Source organism: Corythoichthys intestinalis, chromosome 3 (assembly GCF_030265065.1).
Source record: "Corythoichthys intestinalis isolate RoL2023-P3 chromosome 3, ASM3026506v1, whole genome shotgun sequence".
Classification (NCBI taxonomy): domain Eukaryota; kingdom Metazoa; phylum Chordata; class Actinopteri; order Syngnathiformes; family Syngnathidae; genus Corythoichthys; species Corythoichthys intestinalis.
In genome coordinates, this window is record NC_080397.1 from 52,523,635 (window position 1) to 52,551,307 (window position 27,673).

At 40.2% G+C, this 27,673-nt stretch overlaps 1 protein-coding gene across 2 annotated transcripts in view; it reads right to left on the reverse strand.

Annotated features, from left to right (window-relative positions):
* sv2ca (synaptic vesicle glycoprotein 2Ca) overlaps positions 1 to 27,673 on the reverse strand; it is a 126,033-nt gene that overhangs the window by 54,990 nt on the left and 43,370 nt on the right. For both annotated transcript variants that reach the window (XM_057831262.1, XM_057831261.1), the window contains exon 2: positions 21,038 to 21,704. In XM_057831262.1, the coding sequence (XP_057687245.1) occupies positions 21,038 to 21,632 (595 nt within the window). In that variant the 5' untranslated portion in view covers positions 21,633 to 21,704. The remainder of the gene's footprint in view (positions 1 to 21,037; positions 21,705 to 27,673) is intronic.

Here is a 27,673-nt window from a genome sequence, read left to right on the forward strand (position 1 = left end):
CGTACTCTAGAGTTAGTTATGGTGTGCCGCAAGGATCTGTCCTCGGGCCCATCTTGTTTACGCTGTATATGCTTCCTCTAGGTAATATCATCAGAAAACATAGCATTAACTTTCACTGTTACGCTGACGACACACAACTGTATTTATCAATTAAACCTGAGCAGGTCAGGCAAGTAGAAAAACTAAGCGCCTGCGTCCGAGATATAAATACCTGGATGAGCACTAACTATCTTCTACTTAACCCTGAAAAGACAGAAGTCCTTATAATAGGCCCGAAAAGTGTTAGAGACTCTTTATCTGCCCAGATAGTCACTCTGGACAATGTAAGTGTAGCCTCCAGCGCCACAGTTAAAAACCTAGGAGTTTTATTTGACCCTGACTTATCGTTTAAAGCACACATTAAACAAACCTGTAGAACGGCTTTCTTTCACCTGCGCAACATTGCCAAAATTAGAAACATTTTATCTAAAAGTGATGCAGAAAAATTAATTCACGCGTTCGTTACATCGAGATTGGATTACTGTAACTCCCTACTTGCAGCTTGTCCTAAAAACTCTCTAAAAGGTCTTCAGCTAGTCCAAAACGCAGCAGCAAGACTTTTAACAGGAACCAATAGAAGAGAGCACATCACCCCTGTGCTCCAGGCACTTCACTGGCTTCCAGTCGAGTTTAGAATTAAATTTAAAATACTCCTTCTTACATTTAAGACCATTAATGGGTTGGGGCCATCTTATCTCACCGATGCTCTCGTTCCATACCGCCCCAACAGAACACTCCGATCTCAGAATGCAGGTCTACTGGTAGTTCCCACGGTTTATAAAAGTACTGTCGGAGCTAGAGCCTTTTGCCACCAAGCCCGTTTTATGGAATCAGCTTCCAGCTAGTATTAAAGAAGCCGAGACAGTCTGCACATTTAAGATTAGATTAAAAACGTTCCTATTCGACAAAGCTTATGGTTAGGCTAGTTGAAGTCGGAGTAGACTCACAGTTTAGTTTAAGCTGCACTAGAAGCTATAATGCTGGGGGCAGTACTGCCGCTGAGTTCTATCTCCTTTTCTTACTCTACCTACCACTTGTCTTACTTTATTTCTATTTTCCAATGTTAATATCTAGTTGTCTAGTCTCTTCATCACTTGTCACCCGGTGTCCCCTTTCTCCCCTCCCCTCCGGGGAGGGGCTATTTTTCAGCTGCAGCCTCCTGACTGTCCGGACCCCTGGCTGGATTGACGTCCTCGCTGCTACCCCCGTCTCATCTGACCAGAGGGACCTCTTCTTGCTCCTTTACTCCACTGTATTTTTACGGACTACAATTTCGCTTGCTAATTCCCATTAGCCGTTCTCGGGTTCCTGTCTATCCGTCCTGGGAGTGGATCTCTCCTGACTGTGGTACTCCCCAAGGTTTCTCATTTTTCTCCCAATTGACTCTGGAGTTTTTGGAGTTTTTCCTTGCCGGCATGGAGGGTCTTTGGATAGGGGATACCCAGGACTTGAACTGTATCTATTCATCTTTGTTGCTTCATTTCTAATTGTGTATCATATTGCCTCTGTAAAGCCCTTTGAGACCTCTGTTGTGATTGTGGGCTATACAAATAAAATTGAATTGAATTGAATTGAATTGAACTTTTTAAATGAACGGCGTATCATTCTGAAGTTTTGTTTCCACTCGAAAAGTTAAAACAGCAGCTGATCTGACGATCGAGCTCCATGTTTTGCAACGTGATGCTTTGTTTTGATTAATCTGTGCATGTCAGACAGCAGATGTCAAACGTCCTTTCGGAATAAAGGCAGTCACATGTAAACGCTGGATCGGAATAGATGAAGTGACATGTAAACAGCTGATGTGAAATTTCCATTCGGAATGATTTGAATCGGTATGAATAAAAGTCAGCATGTAAACGTGGCTACTGACTTTGCCTTTCCAACATTATTCAAAACTGTTAGGTTTTGTGTTGGTTTTTTCCTAGTGTTACTTGTCCCTGTGATTACCCATTGATTTCACCTGTTGTACCTGCTCCTAGTGAGTCCTCCTGTATAGACCCTACTCACCAATGTCACAAAATGACGTGTCGCTGTATCCAGCCGCCATATTGTCCGTCATTGTTTAGCCCTATTCTCAATGGTTTCAATTAGTCATGCAATTAATAGAGCAATTCATGGAAGCCCCCGGTGTTATCTGACGCTGTAAACTCATTGGATGCGTTGCATAAAAGGCGTTATGTGGAAAAGCTTCAGTTTATCCATTCGCCAGATCCATATTTGACGCCTAAATCGATGTTTTTCGACCCGCTGTCTTCGCCGTCTGCCTGACATATGCTACCCTGATATCTACAACTATCTGGTCCACAGAAACTCAGCCTATTCTCAAGAAACTTTGAAAAACTTTAAGAGCAGCACTCTAAGCAACATTACCCCATGTGACCCTTTACTTCCAATTGTCTAAAATGGCGACAATCAAAAAAAAAAGTTGAGTGCGACGCGTCAAGGATAGGTGCATATTGGACTATTTCTTCAATAAAATACACAACTGTGTCTGCCTCATTTGCAAAGAGACAGTCGCGGAAGATACGCAACGAGAAATTAAAGCAACTTGAAGCTAATTTAATTTCACAGCAGCAGTATTTCGCAAGAACCCGAGGGTCGAAAGAGAACGCCACAAAGGCGAGATTGTTGAAATTATGAATTAAAAATAATAATAATAAAGCAAATGTGACACACAGAAGGGCTTGCTAAAATTTCTTAAAATGTATTGTTCTACGTAAATCAGTCCAGGTAGCCCCCCACATTTTTACCACACCAAATCTGGCCCCCTTTGCAAAACAGTTGGACACCCCTGTTTAACCGATGATCTATAGACGAGGCCAGCTTCTTTCACTTGTTACCAGCTAAATATTATTCAAAAAATAAAGATGGTGGAAGAAATAAGCATCTTGAATTTGAAACGGTATGTTGTCGGCGATTAGCCTAGCAATGATGTTAATTGTGGTTGTCAGCTCAAAACCCTCTAAATATATATTAAATGCATCTTACCAGATATAAAATGACTACTACATAATCTGTGGTAATCGTTTGGAGCCCAGTTTTCTCGTCGAATTGCAGCAGTCCATCTCGCTCTCCTCTCCGGGTCTCTTGGAATACGGTAGAACTTCAAGTCTCTCCGTCTATCTTCTCTGTTATTGCAACCGACCGCCACACACGCCTTCACCATTTTGATTATTAATGTTAACGAGAGGAAAAACACGCCATAATAGGAGGAATTTACGTAGCGGTAATGCATCAACACGACGAGTTGACGGACAATATGGCGCGGGGGCGTGGTTGTGACGTCATGTGGGTAGGGTCTATTGCCCAGCTGTCCCCTTGTCTGCATGTGTGTATATAAGCACCCAGTTTCTTTTCACTCCTTGTTGCGTCATTGTCAATGTCAGAGTCTCCGTCAATGTCTATGTCAACATCACTTTCAAGTCCTGTCCAAGCCCTCGTGCTCGCCTCAGTAAGTTTTTGATACCTAGCCTTTGTTAGTGACCTGAGTTTTGTTTGCTGCATTTTATGGGAGCTCCACATTATTTGTTGATACTTTGTTTTTGCTGGCCTTAATTAAATAATTTTTGGACCGTCTACCTGCCTCGCCTCCCTTTCCCTGCAGTTGGGCCCACACACCACCTGCCGGCCCCGCACTTCATGACAAAAACAATTCTTTAAAAAAAATTCTAGCAATATTATTATTGTATACTACTATATATAATAGTAGTATAATAATTATAATAATTATTCATTGCCAATCATATTTGCAATCACTGGAAACGCTGTTAGGCAAGGGAAGACAAGTTGATGTGCCTCAAAACAACACTTACTGTACGTTGATGGATATACAGTGTATCACAAAAGTGAGTACACCCCTCGCATTTCTGCAGATATTTAAGTATATCTTTTCATGGGACAACACTGACAAAATGACACTTTGACACAATGAAAAGTAGTCTGTGTGCAGCTTCTATAATAGTTCATTTATTTTCCCCTCAAAATAACTCAAAATATAACCATTAATATCTAACCCCCTGGCAACAAAAGTAAGTACACCCTTTAGAAACGACGTACATCCCTAAATATCCAAATTGAGTACTGCTTGTCATTTTCCCTCCAAAATGTCATGTGACCCGTTACAGGAGTGCTGTCAGCATTGCTGCAGAGATTGAAGAGGTGGGGGGGTCAGCCTGTTAGTGCTCAGACAATACGCCGCACTCTACATCAAATTGGTGTGCATGGCTGTCACCCCAGGAGAAAGCCTCTTCTGAAGACGGTACACAAGAAAGCCCGCCCGTCTCATCAGACCATAGGACATGGTTCCAGTAATCCATGTGCTTTGTTGACATGTCTTCAGCAAACTGTTTGCGGGCTTTGCGGGCCCTGTTGTGAAATGTTATATTTACTGTAATTTTCTGCCACACATTCCCGGTCGGTGTTGCCAAAAAGGTTGGGCACCACTGGGCTATAGGACATTATAATAATCACAGTTCATACAGATGAAGTTGTGCTGAGAAGAAAAAATATACAATTTTTAATCAAAATAAATAAATTTTAAAAAATCAGACGTTGTAAGCAGTTACTCACAGTGTTACTTATTACGTGAGCATTCTTATCAACGACTACGTTTTTTACTTGTACTTGAATATATTTTTGGATGACTACTTTTACTTTTGCTTGAGTAATATTATTTAGAAGTAACGTTACTCTTAGTTTAGTAACATTTTGGGCTACACTACCCACCTCTGCAACAAATTAAGTTGAATAAAAAATACCATTAATCTGTTACAGCCTGCCAAGCAAAACAACATAATCTAAACAAATAAAGTACGGTACCGAAAATAATATGGGTAAGAAAACAGTTTTTGCTTCGGTTCAATTCAATGAACATCACACGACACAGTAACTTTAGATAGTATTCACAAAGGATAAAGCATGTACAGTGGGGCAAATAAGTATTTAGTCAACCACTAATTGTGCAAGTTCTCCCACTTGAAAATATTAGAGGCCTGTAATTGTCAACATGGGTAAACCACAACCATGAGAGACAAATTGTGTAAGAAAAAAAAACAGAAAATCACACTGTTTGATTTTTAAAGAATTTATTTGCAAATCATGGTGGGAAATAAGTATTTGGTCTATACCAAAAGTTCATCTCAATACTTTGTTATGTACCCTTTGTTGGCAATAACGGAGGCCAAACGTTTTCTGTAACTCTTTACTAACTTTTCACACGCTGTTGCTGGTATTTTGGCCCATTCCTCCATGTAGATCTCCTCTAGAGCAATGATGTTTTGGAGCTGTCGTTGGGCAACACGGACTTTCAACTACCTCCAAAGATTTTCTATGGGGTTGAGATCTGGAGACTGGCTAGGCCACTCCAGGACCTTCAAATGCTTCTTACGAAGCCACTCCTTTGTTGCCCTGGCTGTGTGTTTGGGATCATTGTCATGCTGAAAGACCCAGCCACGTCTCATCTTCAATGCCCCTTGCTGATGGAAGGAGATTTTCACTCAGAATCTCTCGATACATGGCCCCATTCATTCTTTCCTTTACACAGATCAGTCGTCCTGGTCCATTTGCAGAAAAACAGCCCCAAAGCATGATGTTTCCACCCCCATGCTTCACAGTGGGTATGGTGCAATTCAGTATTCTTTTTCCTCCAAACGCGAGAACCTGTGTTTCTACCAAAAAGTTCTATTTTGGTTTCATCTGACCGTAACACATTCTCCCAGTCCTCTTCTGGATCATCCAAATGCTCTCTAGCGAACCGCAGACGAGCCAGGACGTGTACTTTCTTCAGCAGGGGGACACGTCTGGCAGTTGAGGATTTGAGTCCCTGGCGGCGCATTGTGTTACTGATAGTAGCCTTTGTTACTGAGGTCCCAGCTCTCTGTAGGTCATTCCCCGTGTGGTTCTGGGATTTTTGCTCACCGTTCTTGTTATCATTTTGATGCCACGGGGTGAGGAGGGACTTGAAAGTCCGTGTTTCCCAACGACAGCCCCAAAACATGATTGCTCTAGAGGAGATCTGCATGGAGGAATGGGCCAAAATACCAGCAACAGTGTGTGAAAACCTTGTGAAGAGTTAAAGAAAACGTTTGGCCTCCGTTTTTGCCAACAAAGGGAACATAACAAAGTATTGAGATGAACTATTGGTATTGACCAAATACTTATTTTCCACCATGATTCGTGAATAAATTCTTTAAAAATCAAACAATGTGATTTTTTGTTTTTTTTTTCTTACACAATTTGTCTCTCATGGTTGAGGTTTACCCATGTTGACAATTACAGGCCTCTCAAATATTTTCAAGTGGGAGAACTTGCACAATTAGTGGTTGACTAAATACTTATTTGCCCCACTGTAGATGAAGTCGTTCTGAGAAAAAAATATACCATTATTAAATAAAAAGTAAGCAGTTACTCACAATGTTACCCATTACCTGAGTAATCTTTTCAACGAATACTTCTTTTACTTGTACTTGAAAAAAAATTTGGATGACTACTTTTACTTGAGTAATATTACTTAGAAGTAACGTTACTTTTTGGTAAAATTTTTGGCTACTCTACCCACCTCTGCAAAACTCAAAATTATTTTTCCCTATTAAGTTGATTTAAAAAATGCCACTCATCTGTCACAGCCTGCCAAGCAAAACAACTGAATCAAAACAAATAAAAAAAATACTTTGCAAAGTCATTAACACTTTACGGTACTAAAAATAATAACGATAAGAAAACAGTTTTTGCTTCAGTTCAATGGACATTGCACTCAGCAGCAATATTAGTTAGTATTGACAAAGGATAGAGCAGATATGCCTGTGAGTATTTTTAATGTATATTTTCCATTTCCATTCATAGACCTTGTGGAAAACCCTTCAAGCATCAGGAGAGTGTTGGGAAAGCTAAGCTGCATTCAAGACCCCTTCTCTAATGTCATGCTTTGATGCTCATTGCTCTCAGTCTCAAGATCTGCTTCAACACCATTCAAATCAGCCTACTTGCGTCTTCAAACCATTTTAATACAATGCACTGGTACTTCTCCATTCTTTTCAATCCGCACCTGTGCCTTCCACATGCTTAATTGCTTCTCTCAGGTTTTGTCCCTACTTTTCATGTTTATGCCCACTCATTCAGGCTAACTACTAGAGGTGTTCATCGGCACTGCCCTCACGATTCGATTCGATTACGATTCGGAGGGCCACAATTCGATTCGATTCAGAGGGTCATGATTTGATTCGGTTCGATTCGGCAATGCATCGCGATGCATTAAAGCCTAGGATGCATTAAAATTCTAAAGCAAAGCATATTTTTCGTGAATCATGAGGCAACACAAGCGGTCAGACATTAAACAACTTTTTATTGGCTCTTGTGTCACTCCTGGTTGAAGTCAAATGAAAATGCTTTCAGATATATATATATTAAGAAAAAAAACAGATCACAGCATTTAATTAGTGCTTTGAATGAGACCAGGGCTTTCTCTGTTTTTTCCACACAGTGCAACATCTGAACTCCTGTGCAAAATCAGTAACAACAGTCACTGTATTTTAGTCACAACGACCCGTCAATAAAAATATTCAAGTAAATATTAAAGAAAATGACAAAGAAAATATTGTAGTGCAGCAACATCTTTATCGCAATATCAATCCAGGGATCAGTTCAGATGCAAACAAAACATCAACTAAATTGCAAAGTAGAACAAAAGTAAAATGTAGGCCTAGCCTACTATATATGTGCAATACAGGTTAGATCGGGCCTAAAAAATCCGGCCCGACCAGACACGGCCCGCTTTTTAAAATTTTTTTAAACACAGCAGCAGCAATTTATTTTAATTTCTTCGAGTTGGCAGAAAAAAAAACGCAAGTTTTCTTAATGTTTAAATAGTCTACATATTTTTATGATCATTATAAAAGCATTTACACAACCAAATAACGCCGGGAAAGTTTAATATAAAAAAAAAAACCTTGGGTTTTGCAGACACACAAAGGAGAAGATTCAAAAGGATCACATTTCTGTTGCCTTTGTGTGCATAAATAAAAGTGTCCTTCATAACGAATTCTCAGTTGGCAGAAAAAAAAAACGCAAGTTTTCTCAATGTTTAAATAGTCTACATATTTTTATGATCATTATAAAAGCATTTACACAACCAAATAACGCCGGGAAAGTTTAATATTAAAAAAAAAAAAAAAAACGCGGTTTTGCAGACACACAGAGGAGAAGATTCAAAAGGATCACATTTCTGTTGCCTTTGTGTGCATAAATAAAAGTGTCCTTCGTAACGAATTCTCAGTTGGCAGAAAAAAAAAAAATGCAAGTTTTCTCAATGTTTAAATAGTCTACATATTTTTATGATCATTATAAAAGCATTTACACAACCAAATAATAAAGTATATAAAGTTTAATATTATTGCTGACACTGCGTTTCGGGGTCATCAACATGTTGTGCCCCCCTGCCCCAAAAGTCAAACTCCGCCTATGCCCTAATGGGAGAGAGTCGTTAGATATGGTTTATGACCAACTGACATTGCTGGCCAAAGCCCTCTGGTCCCCAACTTTGACGCCTTCCTCTCCTGCACATGTTCCATTCCATTGGTAGACCTGCACTGCACAAGTGCTGGTAATCTCTGCAGTGATGCTGTCATTTTACCGCAGTTTAGTTATGCACAGCTGCTCTTGGACCCCAGAGTCCCACACAGAGGGGCTGGTAACAGGGATAAAGAAGAGAGGTGGGATGCAGATGAAGATGGAGGTTCGTCATACAATAAAGAACTGAGTAAAGAGCTACAACTGATAATAAGATGAGGATGAAGATAAGTTATCCTGAAAATGAGGAGGGAGAGGCGGCTCCTCAGTGACAGTGAAGAGGAGGGAGAAGTGAGGGGGTGTTTCATGATAAAAGAAAAAATAAAGCCCATGAGAACAAATAAGTAATGATAGGGCGGTGCATTCCTATTGTCTTTTGTGTGTGAGATGATGGCAGAGCCTCTCGCTTGCAATGTTGGCGTGCTGAAAATCAGCAGTGTGCCAGCATCCTGCTCTGATCCTCCCACTCCTCCCTCCCCATTACTCCTCTTAACTTGGTAATCTCTCTACTTCAGAACTGTCCCTGCTTCTTGCCAGTCCACTGTTCATATACAGTAGTTCATGGTGGAGCTTTAATTCTCTGTTCTTACTTTTATGCCCTGATCACGAGCACACAACCACACACATGTAACACAAATCTTTAGCTTTCCTTATTATGATACACTTAATATCCACAGTTTCTTGAGGGAGGTCCCAAGGTATCGCTTACTTCGTTCTCATTCTTCTTTTTGGAGAGAACACTAATTAGACTCCCCGGGTGGAGGTCTCAAGTTTTTGCCTCAGGGATGATTTATCAAAATAATTCAGACCTAAAATTGCTTTAAAGTGCCTGTGACACGAAAAAGCATGTTTATTTCATAATACACGCGGTATTTTATGCTCCTGAATGAAATGGACCGCTTGGATGGAAGGAAGGAGTCCTCTTCACTATACAGTTGTACTGTTGTATGAGAAGGACTAAGGATTCAGCTGATTTTGGGGATTAATACGTTTATTTTTCGCATCACGCCATTCAAATGGCTGCAGAAAAATCTTGCTGTACGAGGGAGAGGCATGTGCGCCTTTTTGGGGTTTCAAAAGGTTCCCATTCACCGGTGGATATTGGCCAAAACAAGCCCTACTACTGCGGGACCATGGGACTTACGAGGAAGTGAGTAAACATCGTGTTTTCTATTATGTCAAATACTGGGATCATTTTAATATGTAGGTGGCTTGCGTTTTGTGTCATGCTCCTTGTCCCCTCGGCCGACGACCGGCGGCTTGTCGCACATCCCCCCGCCGGGAGAGCACTACTAGTATACTCAGCTTATTCCCCTCTTCAAGTGCCCAGTGTTCTGTCAAATTTTCCGACCGATCAGGAATTGCAGCTTTGAGTTAAAAACAGCCGCGAATACAGCGATTACAAAGTAAACACTACAAACTTTCTTTAAATAAAGGACTACTTGAGTTTGATCATGGATTGGCATGTAAATGTTCAGCGGTCATTGTCCAGCTGCTTCCCGGCGAGCTCTCCTCTGCATCGTAGCAGGAGAACGAGCTGTAAATTGCTCTCCGCCGGGTGGTTTGCCGATCGGCGACGAAGATCGACATCCCAGTCGTCATGTGAAATGTACCGGGCTAGTTATGTGTGATTTTCCGCTTCGAAGACTTTGAAACATCACTCTGTTCGGGTTAGCATGTCGGCTAGCTCTCATGCCTCTTGGTTTGTTAACATTCTCCGAAGCCGGGGAAGGGAAATGACATAAGCCCGATTTAGGTGGCATAAAATATCATTCGGGAGGTGCGACAGTAAAGGTGAAGTCGACAGTTTTGACCATTATGGAGTAATTTTGCCATGTCATCTTGAATAAATGCATTTTTATTATTTCATATTCCATTTAGCACAAGACTGTTATTTGTCATGACCATGCCATTTATTTAGCTATTGGGGAAAAATACTTGGATAAAAAAATAATATCCTGTAAAAATATTGGAGTAGAGAGACTGAAACAATGACATTTTGCGGCTCATTTCGTCACGTTTTCCTCGTTCTGAATAATTCCCCCTCAACGGGCTGACTGGTCCTTCTCAAGCCATTTAGCTATTGGAGAAAATACTTGGACAAAAAGAATATCCTGTAAAAATATTGGAGTAGAGAGACTGAAACAATGACATTTTGCAGCTCTCTTGGTCGTGTTTTCCTCATTGTGAATAATTCCCCCTCAATGGGCTGCATACTAAATCAGATGAAATTATGATTCCGCTGACGTCATCCACCTGTTGGGGACGCTAGAGCCCTATTATGGTAGGCGTGGCTAACCGGCAGATTAAAAGACTAATTTCTCGTCATCTGTGCTTTGCTAAATTGTTGTATCTAGTCGAATCGTCTCAAAATATGATTCTAATTCACATAATAATCATATTTGAGACTTTTTTTTCTCGTGTCGTACGCACTTTAAATAAATGTAGTTTTTATAGAGATGTCCCAATCTGAACATCTACAGCCTCTCATTCACCACCCTGCTGCTTTTCTTGCTCAGCAGGCAGCTGGAGTTTGCTTGTTAAAGTTAACGATGATTGACAGGCATTGAGGCTTTGAGCTTGCCAGAGAAGCTTGGGAGCGCTACCTTCAAAGGGGCCGAATGTGTCAATCATCGTTTGGCTCGTTAAACACTAGCGGTAGTGTGCTGTGGAAACTCATTGTGTGTGTGTAAGTGAGCAGCGTGAGCGGATTTGAGTGGACTCACTCAATGAACCATTCAATAAAGACCAGCATTTTTCTACGTTATTCTTGTTTAAAAATAATTCAGTGGGACAGTAACATGTTTAAAATTTATTATAATTATTACATTTGAAGTGCTTAAAAACCATTTATTAAAATATATATTTAAATTGAAGTTTTGTTTTTTTTTAAATTATACTTTGGGGGAAAAAAAGAGAAAAACGTCTTTTATATCTTCCCAATGCTAAATCTGAATAAATACATTGAACACACACACAAAAAAGTATGTAAATATGCTCCGCCTCTACATTGCAGATTTTCGATTATCGCGGGGGGGTATTAACCACAAAAAATGAGGGATCACTTTATATTAAGGGTGTAACGGTACATGTATTCGTATTGAACCGTTTCGGTATTTGGCGTTCGGTTCGGAACGGGGGCGTACCGAACGAGTTTCTGACTGTAACCCTTACTTTTCGAGGCTGTGAGTCGATCGGGTTACAGTTTCTTTGTGTAGATTATATTTACTCCGTCTTCCCTACTATAATAAGGACCAACACAGTAGGACAGTAAGAAACGTCAACGGCGCAACAACATGGCCGCCGCGAGAACACAGTGAAACGCAGTCGTTAAAGTTAATCAGCGAATGCACACCAGTCGCAGTGCGTGTTGCGTCCCAGAAGTGGCTAAACGCGATGTACGCGAAAACAACGGCAGAGTTTATTATTTGACGCGAGACACGGCCCTCCTGCATCAATACTACTAGCTAGCAGACCGGGCAGACCGGAAGTCACTCGTGTAAAAATACGGTGGATCCGGTCGATTTTCAAACTAATATGCAATCGTAACCCACTTTTTGAGTCCATCAGATCTCTTGAGTGGTAGATCGCGGCACAGTTGACTTGTCTTTGTTGATTTACAGTTGTCTTCTCTGCTATAATAATAACCAACACGGCCCCATATTCAATACAAAACCCTCCTACCACAACAAAACAAGTAGGAACTAATATTCACATAGGAACCAAAGTTATACAACATGAAATATACAATATAAATGAATACTACATCACATTTGTAAAATACAAACACACAGTAAAATAAATAATAGCCCATTTAAATAAAATAAATTGAAATGTGCTAAACCACCTGTATTTAAATAATAAGAATAACATACAGATCCTGATTACACAATTAAAGCTATTTCTGTGTGGCGCTTTAACTTAAGAAAATCCACCAATAAAGCTTTTGAAAACCGTTCATAAAAAAAAAAAAAATTGAGGCATTTCATTTGTAAAATACATGATAAAATCTTTGTCATTGGGATTGCTTTTCTCTTTAGCACAGGACTTCTTTTTTCTTCAAAGCTGACCAATACGTGGAGTCTGAAAGGCAAATTGTTGTTGGATTATTATCTTTAAATACCCGCTACTTTTTGAGCAGAATTCTAGCTTTGTATAGGCTACTGTTCCTATTGTTGAAAGCACAAAAGTGTGTAATAAACAACTAGCACATTTATATTTTGCATTTTGTTTTCCTACTGTACCGAAAATGAACCGAACCGTGACCTCAAAACCGAGGTACGTACCGAACCGAGATTTTTGTGTACCGTTACACCCCGACTTTATATCAATCCTCAGAGTTCTATTTCTCTTCTCTGAGCTGATTATTACAAAAATAAATTGTGGACTTATTGTTGCCTCTAAGTTCCAAGTTAGCAAATAGCGGGCATGTGCACTATTCGGTTGTACTTTTCATGTCTCTGGGATAATGACATGTTTGAGGAGCAAACTGGGTAGTTTTATTAAACATTATTTTCAATTGCGCTGCAACACATTTGAAAGATATATTGCATTTACCAGACGCGTTATTTGAGAGCACTTGCAATATTGCTTAAGATTTCATGAATAGATAAATGTGTCACTAGCACTATGCGTGCTATTAAAGATGTCCTTGAACATCATATGAAAAAAGAGAAATGCTAATCTCATTTATTTATATACTATCAGGTATACAAATAATAGAATGCATCACTGGGTACACTTGGCGCAGAGCAGTCTGCCAAATTCAAAAACACTTGGCAAGCTTTGCTCTGGCATAAAAATGCAGTTAAGCGACATTTTACGCCCAGCTGATCTGCACTGCTTGCGAAAATAGAGCCAATATTTTTATTTTTTAGATTGCAGGTTGTAATCGTATTGAACTGCATAGTCCCCTGAGAGCTATGTGTTTGATGTTACTTTATGTAACTAAAGTATCTTACATCAAGAGTAACAAGACGTTTTTTTAGTTCTACACAAATGAAAACTAAAACAAAAAACATTTGGCTTTTTTCCTGCCCATCTAGACCTAAATATTACTTTTACAATAGTACCTATGAAAACACTTTTGTTACCTGTATTTAAATGTTATCAATACAGTGGGACAAATAAGTATTTAGTCAACCACTAATTGTGCAAGTTCTCCCACTTGAAAATATTAGCGAGGCCTGTAATTGTCAACATGGGTAAACCTCAACCATGAGAGACAGAATGTGGGGGGAAAAAAACAGAAAATTACATTGTTTGATTTTTAAATAATTTATTTGCAAATCATGGTGAAATATAAGTATTTGGTCAATAGCAAAAGTTAATCCCAATACTTTGTTCTGTACCCTTTGTTGGCAATAACGGAGGCCAAACGTTTTCTGTAACTCTTCACAAGCTTTTCACACACTGTTGCTGGTATTTTGGCCCATTCTTCCTTGCAGATCTCCTCTAAAGCAGTGATGTTTTGGGGCTGTCGTTGGGCAACACAGACTTTCAACTCCCTCCACAAATTTTCTATGTGGTTGAGATCTGGAGACTGGCTAGGCCACTCCAGGACCTTGAAATGCTTCTTACGAAGCCACTCCCTTGTTGCCCTGGCTGTGTGTTTGGGATCATTGTCATGATGAAAGACCCAGCCACGTCTCATCTTCAATGCCCTTGCTGATGGAAGGAGATTTTCACTCAAAATCTCTCGATACATGGCCCCATTCATTCTTTCCTTTACACAGATCAGTCGTCCTGGTCCTTTTGCAGATAAACAGCCCCAAAGCACGATGTTTCCACCCCCATGCTTCACAGTGGGCATGGTGTTCTTCGGATGCAATTCAGTATTATTTTTCCTCCAAACAAGAGAGCCTGTGTTTCTACCAAAAAATTCTATTTTGGTTTCATCTGACCATAACACATTCTCCCAGTCCTCTTCTGGAACTTCCAAATGCTCTCTAGCGAACCGCAGACGGGGCTGGACGTGTAGTTTCTTCAGCGGGGGGACACGTCTGGCAGTGCCAGATTTGAGTCCCTGCCGGCGCATTATGCTACTGATAGTAGCCTTTGCTACTGTGGTCCCAGCTCTCTAGGTAATTCACTAGGTCCCCCCGTATGGTTCTGGGATTTTTGCTCACCGTTCTTGTTATCATTTTGACGCCACGGGGTAAGGAGGGAGTTGAAAGTCCGTGTTGCCAAACGACGGCCCCAAAACATCAGTGCTCTAGAGGAGATCTGCATGGAGGAATGGGCCAAAATACCAGCAACAATGTGTGAAAAGCTTGTGAAGAGTTACAGAAAACGTTTGGCCTCTGTTATTGCCAACAAAGGGTACATAACAAGTATTGAGATGAACTTTTGGTATAGACCAAATACTTATTTTCCTCCATGAATTGCAAATAAATTCTTTAAAAATCAAACAATGTGATTTTCTGTTTTTTTTCCACATTCTGTCTCTCTTGGTTGAGGTTTACCCATGTTGACAATTACAGGCCTCTCTAATATTTTCAAGTGGGAGAACTTGCACAATTAGTGGTTGACTAAATACTTATTTGCTCCACTGTAAGTGTGAAAACTCATAATGGATCCCAAGTCATGCCACTGATGCTAAGAGTGACATACTGTACTCCCAGACATACAGTACACCATTCATGCTCACCTCATCAGGGGGAGCCTCAGGGTAATCAGTACGGGGGGAAAAAAGGAGGGTAATGGGGGAGGACCAATAAGCAAAAGCGAAGCATTAAGAAAGGAGGGCATGAGGGAGGGTCAGAGGGTGAGGGATGCAGTCACGAACAAGAACGAGCCTAACGTATCGAGCGTGAATGCATACGAGTCTTCACTTGACTAGAGAGGGAGAAAAGGATATGCAAGGATATAATGAAAGAGGAAAAAAATGAAAGATAGAAAATCTCAACCATGTGCATAGAATCACAGCCGCACAGACATATAATAGCAAACTAATCCCCCCAAAAATCTAAGATCTCTAATTTATGTATTTAATGTTTTTTTTTTTTTTTTTAACCTGTCCTGTCCATCTGTTTGACACGGAGAATGAAATTCTAAGTGCCCGGTTGGAGCGTTTGACATACTCCCGTTGTGATCATTCAACATACCTCGTTTATGATGACAAAGCAGCGAACAGGAAGGGGTTATGGGGGGACAGATGAAAAGAAACACAAGAGTAGAAAGAAAAGAAACACAAACAACAACAAGAAACAAGAAATACACTGCACACCTACACCACAGGTGTCAAACCGATTCCAGAAAGGGCCTAGTGGGTGCAGGTTTGCTTTCCAACCAATGAAGAGGACACCTTTTCACCAATTAGATCTTTTACATGTGTAATCAGTTAAACTTTGTCAGGTGCTGCTTGTTTCAGCAGGAAGTTCATTGGTTAAACTCTCTGCGCGTTATCGGTTGGAACAAAATCCAGCACCCACTAGGCCCTTTCTGGAATCAGTTTGACACCTGTGGCCTAAACTAACTACTAATATGTTGGCGCTATCATCAGCTAGATGTATTTCCGGTTGATACCATGTGGGGGGCCTGTTGACCAGGGAAAGAGGGGGATGGGGGTGGGGGAGTCTTTAAGCTAAGTGATTGAAAGGGGTAGAGTGTACACAAATCAGCTCTGCGATCTAGAACCCAGTAATCACCTTGTGAATGTAAGCCCGTTGGCTACCGACCCTACGCCGCCCCATCGCCAATCCCGGCACCGGGACCCCCCACCCGAGCGCGCCCTATCACATCCAGCCATACGCGAGCCCCACCAAGCACGCGGCAGCAACGCAGACGAGCAGAAACGCCACGCGGGCGCCAACCCAGGACCACGGCCCCCACCCAGCCAGCCTGGGGAGGGAGGTCGGGCGGGGCGGGCGTTTGGTTTCAGCGCAGCCCATCCCTCCTCCCGCAGCCCAGCAATGGAGCCATCGTGTGACCATACGTCGCACTCTACATCAAATTGGTGTGCATGGCTGTCACCCCAGGAGGAAGTCTCTTCTGAAGACGGTACACAAGAAAGTCCGAAAACAGTTTGCTGAAGACATGTCAACAAAGCACATGGATAACTGGAACCATGTCCTATGGTCTGATGAGACGGGCGGGCTTTCTTGTGTACCGTCTTCAGAGGATGCTGACAGCACTCCTGTAACGAGTCACATGACATTTTGGAGGGAAAATGAAAAGCAGTACTCAATTTGGACATTTAGGGATGTACGTTTTTTCAAAGGGGTGTACTCACTTTTATTGCCAGGGGTTTAGATATTAATGGCTATATTTTCAGTTATTTTGAGGGGAAAATAAATTAACTCTATTATATACAGTGCCCTCCATAATTATTGGATTTGTAATAATTATGTGTTTTTTAGCTTCTAATATTTTTTTTTTCTAAATAATATGGGACCTTAATGGAAAAAAAGAGAAAAATCCAACCTTCAATACAAATGCATTTATTCAGTGGGGGGAAAATCCTACATAAAGAAATAATTATTTGACATCAAATAATGTGTGTCAAAATTATTAGCACCCCTGGTATGAATACTTTGTACAACCCCCTTTTGCCAACAAAAAAGCACCTAATCTTCTCCTATAATGTTTCACAAGATGGGAAAAGACAGAAAGAGGGATCTTAAGCCATTCCTCTTTGCAGAATCTCTCTAAATCATCCAGAGACCTGGGTCCTCTCCTCTGTACTCTCCTCTTCAGCTCACCCCACAGGTTTTCAATGGGGTTGAGTTCTGGGGACTGAGATGGCCATGGGAGGAGCTTGATTTTGTGTCTGGTGAACCATTTCTGTGTAGATTTGGCCATATGTTTAGGGTCATTGTCTTGCTGAAAGACGCAGTGACGACCCATCTTCAGCTTTCGGGCAGAGGGCAACAGATTTTGATTTAAAATGTCCTGGTATTTCAAAGCATTCATGATGCCATGCACCCTAACAAGGTTCCCAGGGCCTTTGGAAGCGAAGCAGCACCACAGCATCACTGACCCACCCCCATACTTCACAGTGGGTATGAGGTGCTGTCTACACGCCAACAAGCTGTTTGGGAGGCATGCACGGAGAAAACCTTTCCTCACTCACAATCATATACGCAAACGTCTGGAGTTTGCCAAGAGGTATTGGGGCTTCAACTGGGACCGTGTGCTTTGGTCAGATAAGACCAAGATTGAGCTTTTTGGCAACAAACACTCTAAGTGGGTTTGGCGTGCCACGAAAGATGCGCATGCTGAAATATAATTGAAATAAATTAAATATTATTTAGGGGAAAAAAATTGTTAGAAGCTAAATAACACATAATTATTATAAATCCAATAATTAGGAAGGGCACTGTAAGTTGCACACAGACTACTTTTCATTATGTCAAAGTGTCATTTTGTCAGTGTTGTCCCATGAAAAGATATACTTAAATATCTGCAGAAATGCGAGGGGTGTACTCACTTTTGTGATACACTGTATGTTAGCTGAAACAACTTACAGCCTTACGTGGGCCAAACCAGATCGCAGCTGTCCTTTATCCATGTCAGACATCTGAGTCTGCTCCTGAGTCATCCAAGATGACAGTCCAGCCAGAACCAACGCTGCCACCAGAGGGCAGTGTATCGTCCATCATTTTTCAAAAAATTAAATGTTTAATTCTGATTTATGTGGAAAATCAGGTTACGTCGCCAGCGTAGGAACAGAACTCGTTCTTAACCCGGTGGCTACTTTTAGTTCTTACAGTAATTTGTTGTTAATTTGGCCAGAGTCCAGAAGAAAACCCACACACCAGCACGCGGACATGCTAACTATTCATCCACTGCACAGCAGACAAAACTGAATTCTACAAAAGAAACAAAATTTAAAAATGATGTGGTTTAACCACAACCGGTGGTGAAAGGTTAGACCAGACATGTCCAAAGTCCGGCCCGGGGGCCAAATGCGGCCCATGGTCAAATTTCTTCCGGCCCCCAGCTTCTGTCATAAAATCAATAACGTCTGGCCCGCACACAGACTTAATAAATTGGTCAGAAGTACTTCTACCAGTATGTGAAGTAGCCTGCACACTAAATGCTGCTCTTCTTTTACCCACTAAAAGGCATCAGCACTCTAAGCAACATTACCCTGTGTGACCCTTGACTTCCAATTTTCTAAAAGGGCGACAATATTATTAAAAAAAAAAAAAAAAGTTGACTGTGAAGGCCGACGCTTCAAAATTGGACTATTTCTTCACTAAAATACGCAACAACTGTGTCTACCTCATTTGCAAAGACAGTCACTGTTGAGTTCAATGTGAGGTGATATTACCAAACAAGACACGCCTACATGTTGACAACTTGAAGCTAGTTTAAATTCGCAGCAGCAGTATTTCGCATGAGCCCGAGAGTCCAAAGAGAACGCCACAAAGGCTAGTTGCAAGATTGTTGAAATTATTAACCGTAATTTTCGGACTATAAGGCGCACCTGACTATAAGCCGCCACCTTCCAAATTTGACATGTAAACGACATTTCTTCATGGATATGCCGCACTGGACTATAAGCCGCAGCTATCCTGACTGTGTTATGGGATATTTACACCAAAAGATATGAACCAGTAACACTTTATTTGACAGTGGCATCATGAGACCAAATGAACCACCATGTAGCTTTGAACCAATTGGCTACAAAGCTTTTATTTAGGGCTGTCAAAATTATCGCGTTAACGCGCAGTAATTAATTTTTTAAATTAATCACGTTAAAATATTTGACGCAATTAATGCACATGTCCCGCTCAGACAGTATTCTGCCTTTTGGTAAGTTTTACAGCAAGGCCTTTTGTGCTGTCTAACAGCGAACTCTTGTGGTCACTTTGCGACATGGTTTATTTTTTTCTTGCCAGTTCAATATGGCTGCATGACGTCTCGGGCCGACGCCTACATTGTAATGTTGTGCTTATATGATCCTTGGACAAGATTTTTCTGTAAGTATGGTTGTTGTAAAGAATGTACATATTATGTTAGTAAGCGAAATGTTATATTTTTTGTATGAGACGCTTTTTGTTTATGTTTAGTGAACCTGTATAGCGTGCTAAGCTAACGTTGTTGCTAATGCAATGCTTGTGTACTTTTTTTTTTGTAGTTTTACGACGGTCTAAAGAGGACAATGGTTTGAGGCTATTTTATTAATAAATCAGATGAAAAAGGAAGAAGTCTGATTATTAAGGCGTCGTTCACTTGCTGTCTAACTTTGGAAAAAGTAGACGCTTCGGAGTGAGGACAGCATAGACAGATTTAAATGACAGTAGAGTGAAATGCCCACTACAGTCCTTATGTACCGTATGTTGAATGTACAGGGGGAACAAGTACACAAAAATTTGATACACAAATACTTGTTCTCCCCACTGTATATATCCATCTTGTGTCTTATCTTTCCATTCCAACAATTTATTTTACAGAATATATATATATATATATATATATATATACATATAATTTACAGAAAAATATGGCATATTTTATAGATGGTTTGAATTGCGATTAATTGCGATTAATTATGATTAATTAATTTTTAAGCTGTAATTAACTCGATTAAAAATTTTAATCGTTTGACAGCCCCACTTTTATTGCTTCAAGAAGCTTCATTTGGCCATCACTGCTCCCTTGGGGGAGACAGTCAACCTCTGCTGCCACCGGCTGTCAACACTGTTGTCGGCCAACGTGCCTCCTAAAATGCATTGCAGCGCTACAGATGTAAATTATAATCAGAATTCATGTTCTGTCCTAATTATTTCTTCAGTTCCTGCTCCAGTGGTTTCCTTAATTGCTAGTTCTGGTATTTGGTAACAATTTATTTGACAGTGGCACCATGTGACTGTCATAAGACAATCATAATTATGACATGACACTATCATGAGCATAATAATTGCTTATAACAGATGCAATTTAGTGTCATCTGTCATAAGCATTCAATAATGCCCATGATAGCGTGATGTCATAATATGACGGTCTTATGACACTTTTATGACGCTACTGTCAAATAAATCTTTACCTATTAACCCAAATAAATCAACAAATAAGCCGCACTGGCCTATGCTGCAGGATTCAAAATGAGGGAAAAAAGTAGCGGCGTATAGTCCGAAAATTACGGTAATTAAAAAATAATAACAAAGCGAATGTGACACACAGAATGGCTTGCTAAAATTTGCTTAAATATATTGTTCTATGTAAAGGAGATCAGCCAAGGTCGGCCCTCCACATTTTTACCACACCAAATCTGGCCCCCTTTGCAAAAAGTTTGGACACCCCTGGGCTAGACAATATAAACAACTGTACTGCCAAATGAATGTGGCTTTTGTTACACCTAACCTCAAATAAAGAGTCAAAGTTTTCTAGTAATATTGAAAGCCAGTTAGTTTTGTGGATAATTTTGGAGTGTTTAATGGCAAGCCATATGGCTTGCAAACACACACCCAGACACAGAACTACTCACCTAGCCATCCCGAAGAGGAGTTCGGTGCACACATGTCCGTTTCAGCACTAGGAAGCACGAAGCCCACCACGAACACTTCAACGCCGTCTGACATGAGGGCCAGTCCGAGTACCAAGAACAGCTGCCACTGGAACCTCCCATGGCCACACTCTTGGATGATGAGCTCGTACTGCTGTGCCAGCTCCTCCTCATCCGCCTGTCGCTCCTGCTCAAGCTCCTTTCTGTCCCTCGTGGCATCCGATATTGGCTGCCCAAGAGCTACTTGGCCCTCTTTATGCTTCCTGTCACCTTGGGAAGGCACCCCCTGGTACTCTCCCTCATAGATCTCGTCTTCATCATCGTGGCCTTCGGTGGCGTCACTGGAGCCCTCATCGTTGTCATGGTAACCCTCTCCGTCTTGCCTTGGAGGATTCCTGTAGAAATCCTCATCGTCCGCATCGTCCTCGAATCGTGAATAGTTGTGGTGGGATGAATACTCATCGGAAGCGCGGTCAACTACTTTGTTGACCTTCTTCGTCGCCTGCCGCTTTGCTTCTTTCACCATATCCTTGGCCCCTTTAACTAAGGAAGTCCTGTTATTGTAAGTGTCCTCCATTCTGGCTAAACCAGTGGGTAAAGGGGAAGACAAGCAAGAAGAGCTGGTTTACACTGGGTCAGATCAGCGAGTCTGTAAGAGCAGCAAGACACACAAGACATCACCACAGGAGAAAACATTCCATGTGAGTTGTAATCATAAAGCAGGGTCAGAAAGGTGGGCAAACACTCGATAAGAAACAGATCGTTAAAATAAAAGAGGAGTTGGTGAGTTTGGCAAAGCCATGAATTTGTGATTTCATAATGTTTCCTAAAGTTGTTACGATCCCTTAAATCAGGTGTCCCCAAACGTTTTCCTGTGAGGGCCACATAACTTTTCCCTTCTCTAATGAGGGGCCGGGGTCAGTTTGTAACAGAAAAGGTGTGACGATTGCAGGAGTGCCGAAATGTAAAAATTAGGGCTGTCAAACGATTAAAATTTTTAATCGAGTTAATTACAGCTTAAAAATTAATTAATTGTAATTAACCGCAATTCAAACCATCTCTAAAATATGCCATATTTTTCTGTAAATTATTGTTGGAATGGAAAGATAAAACACAAGATGGATATATACATTCAACATATGGTACATAAGCAGTATTGTTAATTTTAATTTAAAAAAGTAATTAATTACAGTTACAAATTACTTCTCCCAAAAAGTAATTGCGTTAGTTACCTGAATTTAAGAGTAATTAGTTACTTGGCAAAGTAACTAGTGATAATATTCATGTTTTGTTTTGTTTTTTCTCAAAAAACAAACAAAAATAAAATGTCACACAATGTGAAGTTTAAAGGGTTTTTGGGACAATTGGCCCTAGCCCAATTCTTTACCCTCCACTTAACTAGACACAAGGGTATTGCGATAACTAGATAACTAGTAACCTTTCTATGTGTGGAAGTCATTTAAAGTTGTGAATCAACCGTTAAAGTTGTTAAAATTGCTCCCGCTATTGCATTAGTTCCCTTCTGTCTACTTTCAACATGTGTAAGTTTTAAAACTGTTTCATCATTTAAAGATAGATTTAAGTCAAGATTTTGCCGATTTAGGACACTTTTAGATTAAAAAAAAAAGGTAAGTTCGCTATGAAGGATCTCTACAACAGAGCCTTCCTGAGAGGTCTACTGCTTTAAGATGGCGGCTCTTTACTAACGCATGTAGTCCTTAAACATGTTGCCAATGCAGCCGTGTCTAACATTTGCATCTAGTTCTATAATATGTGATATCTACCATATCATGTGGGCGTAGTTTGTAGGCTACAGTCAGGTATTATTGGAGCCACCTAGCATCACGTTTGCAACGGCGTCTTCCCCACTCCTGCTCTGCTCTCTCGTGTCCGTGAGTCCGTCTTTCTGACTTTTTTTATCCAACCAACATAGTAACGCATAGTAACGCACGCCTTTCCCGCCTCAGTAACGGTAATGGCGTTGCCAAGATGAGAAAAGTAATTATTTAGATTACTCACTACTGAAAAAAAATAACGCAGTTAGTAACGCCGTTATATTGTAACGCCGTTATTAACAACACTGTACATGAGTACTGTATTTGTTTATTACAACAATAAATCAACAAGATGGCATTAACATTATTAACATTCTGTTAAAGCAATCCATGGATAGAAAGACTTGTAGTTCTTAAAGGATAAATGTTCGTACAAGTTATAGAAATTTTATATTAAAACCCCCTTAATGTTTTTGTTTTAATAAACTTTGTAAAATTTTCAATCAAAAAATAAACTAGTAGCCCGCCATTGTTGATGTCAATAATTACACAATGCTCATGGGTGCTTAAGCCCATAAAATTAGTAGCACCAGCAGAGGGCGACAAAACTCCAAAAAACAAAAGTAACAAGTTGAAATTGCAATGTGCTGTCATTTTAATCTGTTTGAGCCGGGCATGTGCGTTAATTGCGTCAAATATTTTATCGTGATTAATTTTAAAAAATTAATTACCGGCCGTTAACGCGATAATTTTGACAGCCCTAGTAGAAATGTATTGTTTTTCAGAAAGCCACAATCAAACAACCCTTTCTGAATTCTTCACAGAACAAAAGTAAATAAAATGAAAATAATAATATAATACAATATATTATAAAATTGTATAATATAATAATAACACTATTAATTAAATAGATAATAACCAAATAACCCTCTCTAGGTTCTTCACAGAAAAAAGCCAGGAAATAAATAACACTATTGGGAACATTTTTTTTTTTTTTTTTTTTTTGTTCAGGGGGCCGGGTCAAATGTGGTTATGGCCCGCGGGCCGTAGTTTGGGGACCTCTGCCTTAAATCATCTAGAGATAATTGTTGTCTATGTTGTATCGGGACCGGATGTATGGGGGGGCCAGGGTGGGCACGGCCCACCCAATCAAAATGTCGGGAATATCTATTGTAGCGTCGCACTGGATATAAAGAATGCACGGAGAGTTGATCTCACCTACTTTTTTATTGCAGGATTGACGGTTACTGTTGGCCGCAACCACGCCGAACAAGCAATCACCAAAACAAGCTGTTTTTCCAACCTTGTTTGTTATTCGCGCGCTTCCTCTCTCTCCTCCACATTCTCGCAGTCGGACATCCAGGCATTAATGACGTCACCAGCCACAACAAAGTGTCGCCATATTAAACAAATATTAAAAAAACAAAGTCCAAAGTGCACAGTGACAGCTAAGATGTTCTGAACCTTCCCATCAGAGCAAATAAAACTAAATATGATAAATAAGCCTCCTCAACCCTTTTGTTGCTCTTAAAGATTTGATCCATTTTATGTTGCATTGCCCTTTTTTTTGTCGCATCAATTCAACATTTCAACATCAACAACAATGTTTTTTTAAACATTTTTTTTAACAATAACTGCAGCAGCTGGGGGAAACCTCCATGCCGTCTGTGGAATAAAATCAATAATAAATATCGGTGGAAACGGATTATGCTACACAAGCACTTTATTATGCTTGCTGTTAACACTTGTGTATGTAAGTCTGATGTTGGTAGATTGTTTTCTTCTTGGAGCTGAAATGCATGTGTGGCAGCTTAACATTTTTTTTTAACAAAGCATTTTGACAGTTGAGGTGATATTTTCGGAATCAAAGAACCGTGTACCGGAACAGCATTTCAGCCCTGAATCTTATACCGGAACTGCGTTCTGGCCCACTTTCACCCCTGATTTTAAGCTTTCCAATAATGTATCACACATGCATATTGGACAATTTTGAAATTTGGCTAAAATGGTGGTGGTGGTGTTATACTTCTATGTCAGAACGGAACTTCAAGTCATCTGAGTGTTTTCTGCCATACAGTATATACAGTATATATTATGTAAATAAGCTCCATCTCTAATTTGTGGGTTTTTTATTTTTGCGGGCCAAGGGGGGGGGGGGGGGGGGGGGTTCATTAACTGCAAAAAAACGAGAGATCACATCACTTTTTTCGTGCTCAAGAATATACTAGTATTTAAATAAGTAGAATGACAATGTGTTCAGCATAGCATTATGACAAAAAACAATTAAGGATTGTGCAGTAATTTTGCCAAACATTTGGTAAGATTGTCTGAATATTTCTGACAGAGAATAGTTTAAAGCGGAGAGGTATGATTCCGCTGAAGTTTATATAGAACATAATGAATAATAACGCATTGGGTTTATATAGCGCTTTTGTGGGGCAGTCAAAGACCCTTCACATTGCATAAATTTTCCACTCGATGGTGGTAAGCCACTATTGTAGCCACAGCTGCTCTAGGGTCCTTCCTACCACCATCAACTCTTCTTCTCACAAAGGTGAGTGTCTTCTCCAAGCATACAACGACAATGGGTGCAAGAATTGAACCCCTGATCACTCAATCAATAAACCAACCACTCAACCACCTGCGCCACATGGCCATTTGTTTTCAGGAAACACGTTTTTTTATCTCCAAATATGATTTTTTTTTTTTTTTTAAACAAAGAAAACATAATAATCTTGGCAATCCTTTGTGATAGTGTACTGACTCTAACAGAGTCAGGGTTAGGATTTAATAAAAGGCTTTAATAGAGTCACTCTATTAACTATTGTTGAAAGTGTGTAGACTAAGACAACACATTTGCTCTAACAGTACAAGGCAAGGCAAGGCAAATTTATTTATATAGCACAATTCAACACAAGGCAATTGAAAGTGCTTTACATCACATGAAGATCATAAAAATCACATTTAAATCAATACAACGTAAAAACCAAGACAAAAGATCGCATTTAATCACAAATAGAATAAAAATAAATAAATAAAAATAAAACAAAAATATAACAAAAACTACTACTAATAATAATAATTGAAATCAGCAATGGAGATAAGCACAAGAGGAATAGAAAGCAGGTAGATTGAAATATATAGCCAGTTATGGATATGCAGTGCTAAACAAAAGCGTTTTTAGCCCTGATTTAAAAAAGCTAACAGTTTGAGCATACTTCAGACGTTCAGGTAACTTGTTCCAGAGGTGAGGAGCATAATAACTAAATGCTGCCTCACCCTGCTTGGTTCTTGTTCTTGGAATATGCAGAAGACCCGTTCCAGACGACCTTAGGGGTCTAGATGTCTCATAGGAATCTAACAAGTCAAGCATGTATTTTGGTCCAAGGCCATGAAGTGTTTTGTAGACGAGCAGTAGTATTTCATAGTCTATCCTTTGACTCACTGGAAGCCAGTGTAGCGATTTCAAAACCGGTGTAACGTGGTCCAGCTTCCTTGTATTTGTGAGGACTCTGGCTGCAGCATTCTGTACTAGCTGCAGCTTCCTGACTGATTTTTTATCGAAACCCGTAAATATACCGTTGCAATAGTCCAATCTGCTGAAAATGAATGCATGCATAAGTTTTTCCATGTCTTGTTGAGTCAGAAGCCCCTTAATTCTGGTTATATTTTTTAGGTGGTAATAAGCGGATTTAGTGACGGACTTTAGATGGCTATCAAATTTTAGGTCTGAATCAATAATTACGCCAAGGTTTCTCACTTGATTTGCAGCTGTAAGTGACATTGTGCTAAGTTGCCTGCTTATCTTTGACCTTTCCTTTTTTGGCCCAAAAATGATCAAAGTTAATGATTGCAAATCGTTCAGTTCTTAATGAATTAAATGTCATTGTTCTCAGCATTAATTAAATGGATTAATAGCGTTTAAGGAAAGAGCTCTTCACATGTTTACTTTGAATTGACTACATCATCTCTTGACTGACTTAAGAGTATAGGCCAGAGAGATCAGAACTGTCCAGAGTGCACCCTCCACATGCGTCTCAGAGCTGTTCACTAAAGCCTCTAATGAACACTGAAGCCTTGTCAGGAGAGCACAAATCAAAGGGCCAGCTCCAGCTCCCATAATGCAATTTTACTGGACAAAATGACATTGCTGATTCAAGGTGACTCCTGTAATCTCTTAGGCTCATTGGATGACTGCTGTGGTTACGAGCAAGGACCAATATATTTTTAATGCCTGCATTAGCGATGTCTAAGATTGTCATAATAATTAATCAAATGATAGGCGATTTTTGGCAACTGGTGTGTGTAGTCCTTAATTGAGCAAAGAACTATGTGCTCTAGGGAGTAGCTTTGCATAGAGACGGTAGGGACATAACACAACCAACTTTTCAGGATGCTCAAATTGTCCACATCGACTTTTAAGCAACCTTATTTGCATTGCCAGTTCTCTTTCCATTGAGTGCTTTTCTTTTTGTGAACATTACTTTTTTAAGAGATAGGAATAGTATTTTTGTTGTGCTTTCACTAAATGATACTGAAGCGACTTAACTGTTCTTAACTTAACTGCCCAAAAGCGTGATGGGAAGTTGGGGAACCATGACTATCAGTGGTGGCTGCAAATGGTATATCTTCTCTGCGTTGTGTACAATACAGGGTGTTAAGAAAAAGACCATCTCCTGTCATTCTTCCTCACATCGCTCGCCACAGTAGGTTTAATTGTTGGCAAGTAGGGCAACCATGACTGACAGTGGTGGCTGTAAATGATATATCATCTCTGCGTTGTGTACAATACAGGGTGTTAAGAAAAAGATCATCTCCTGTCATTCTCCCCCACGTCGCTCGT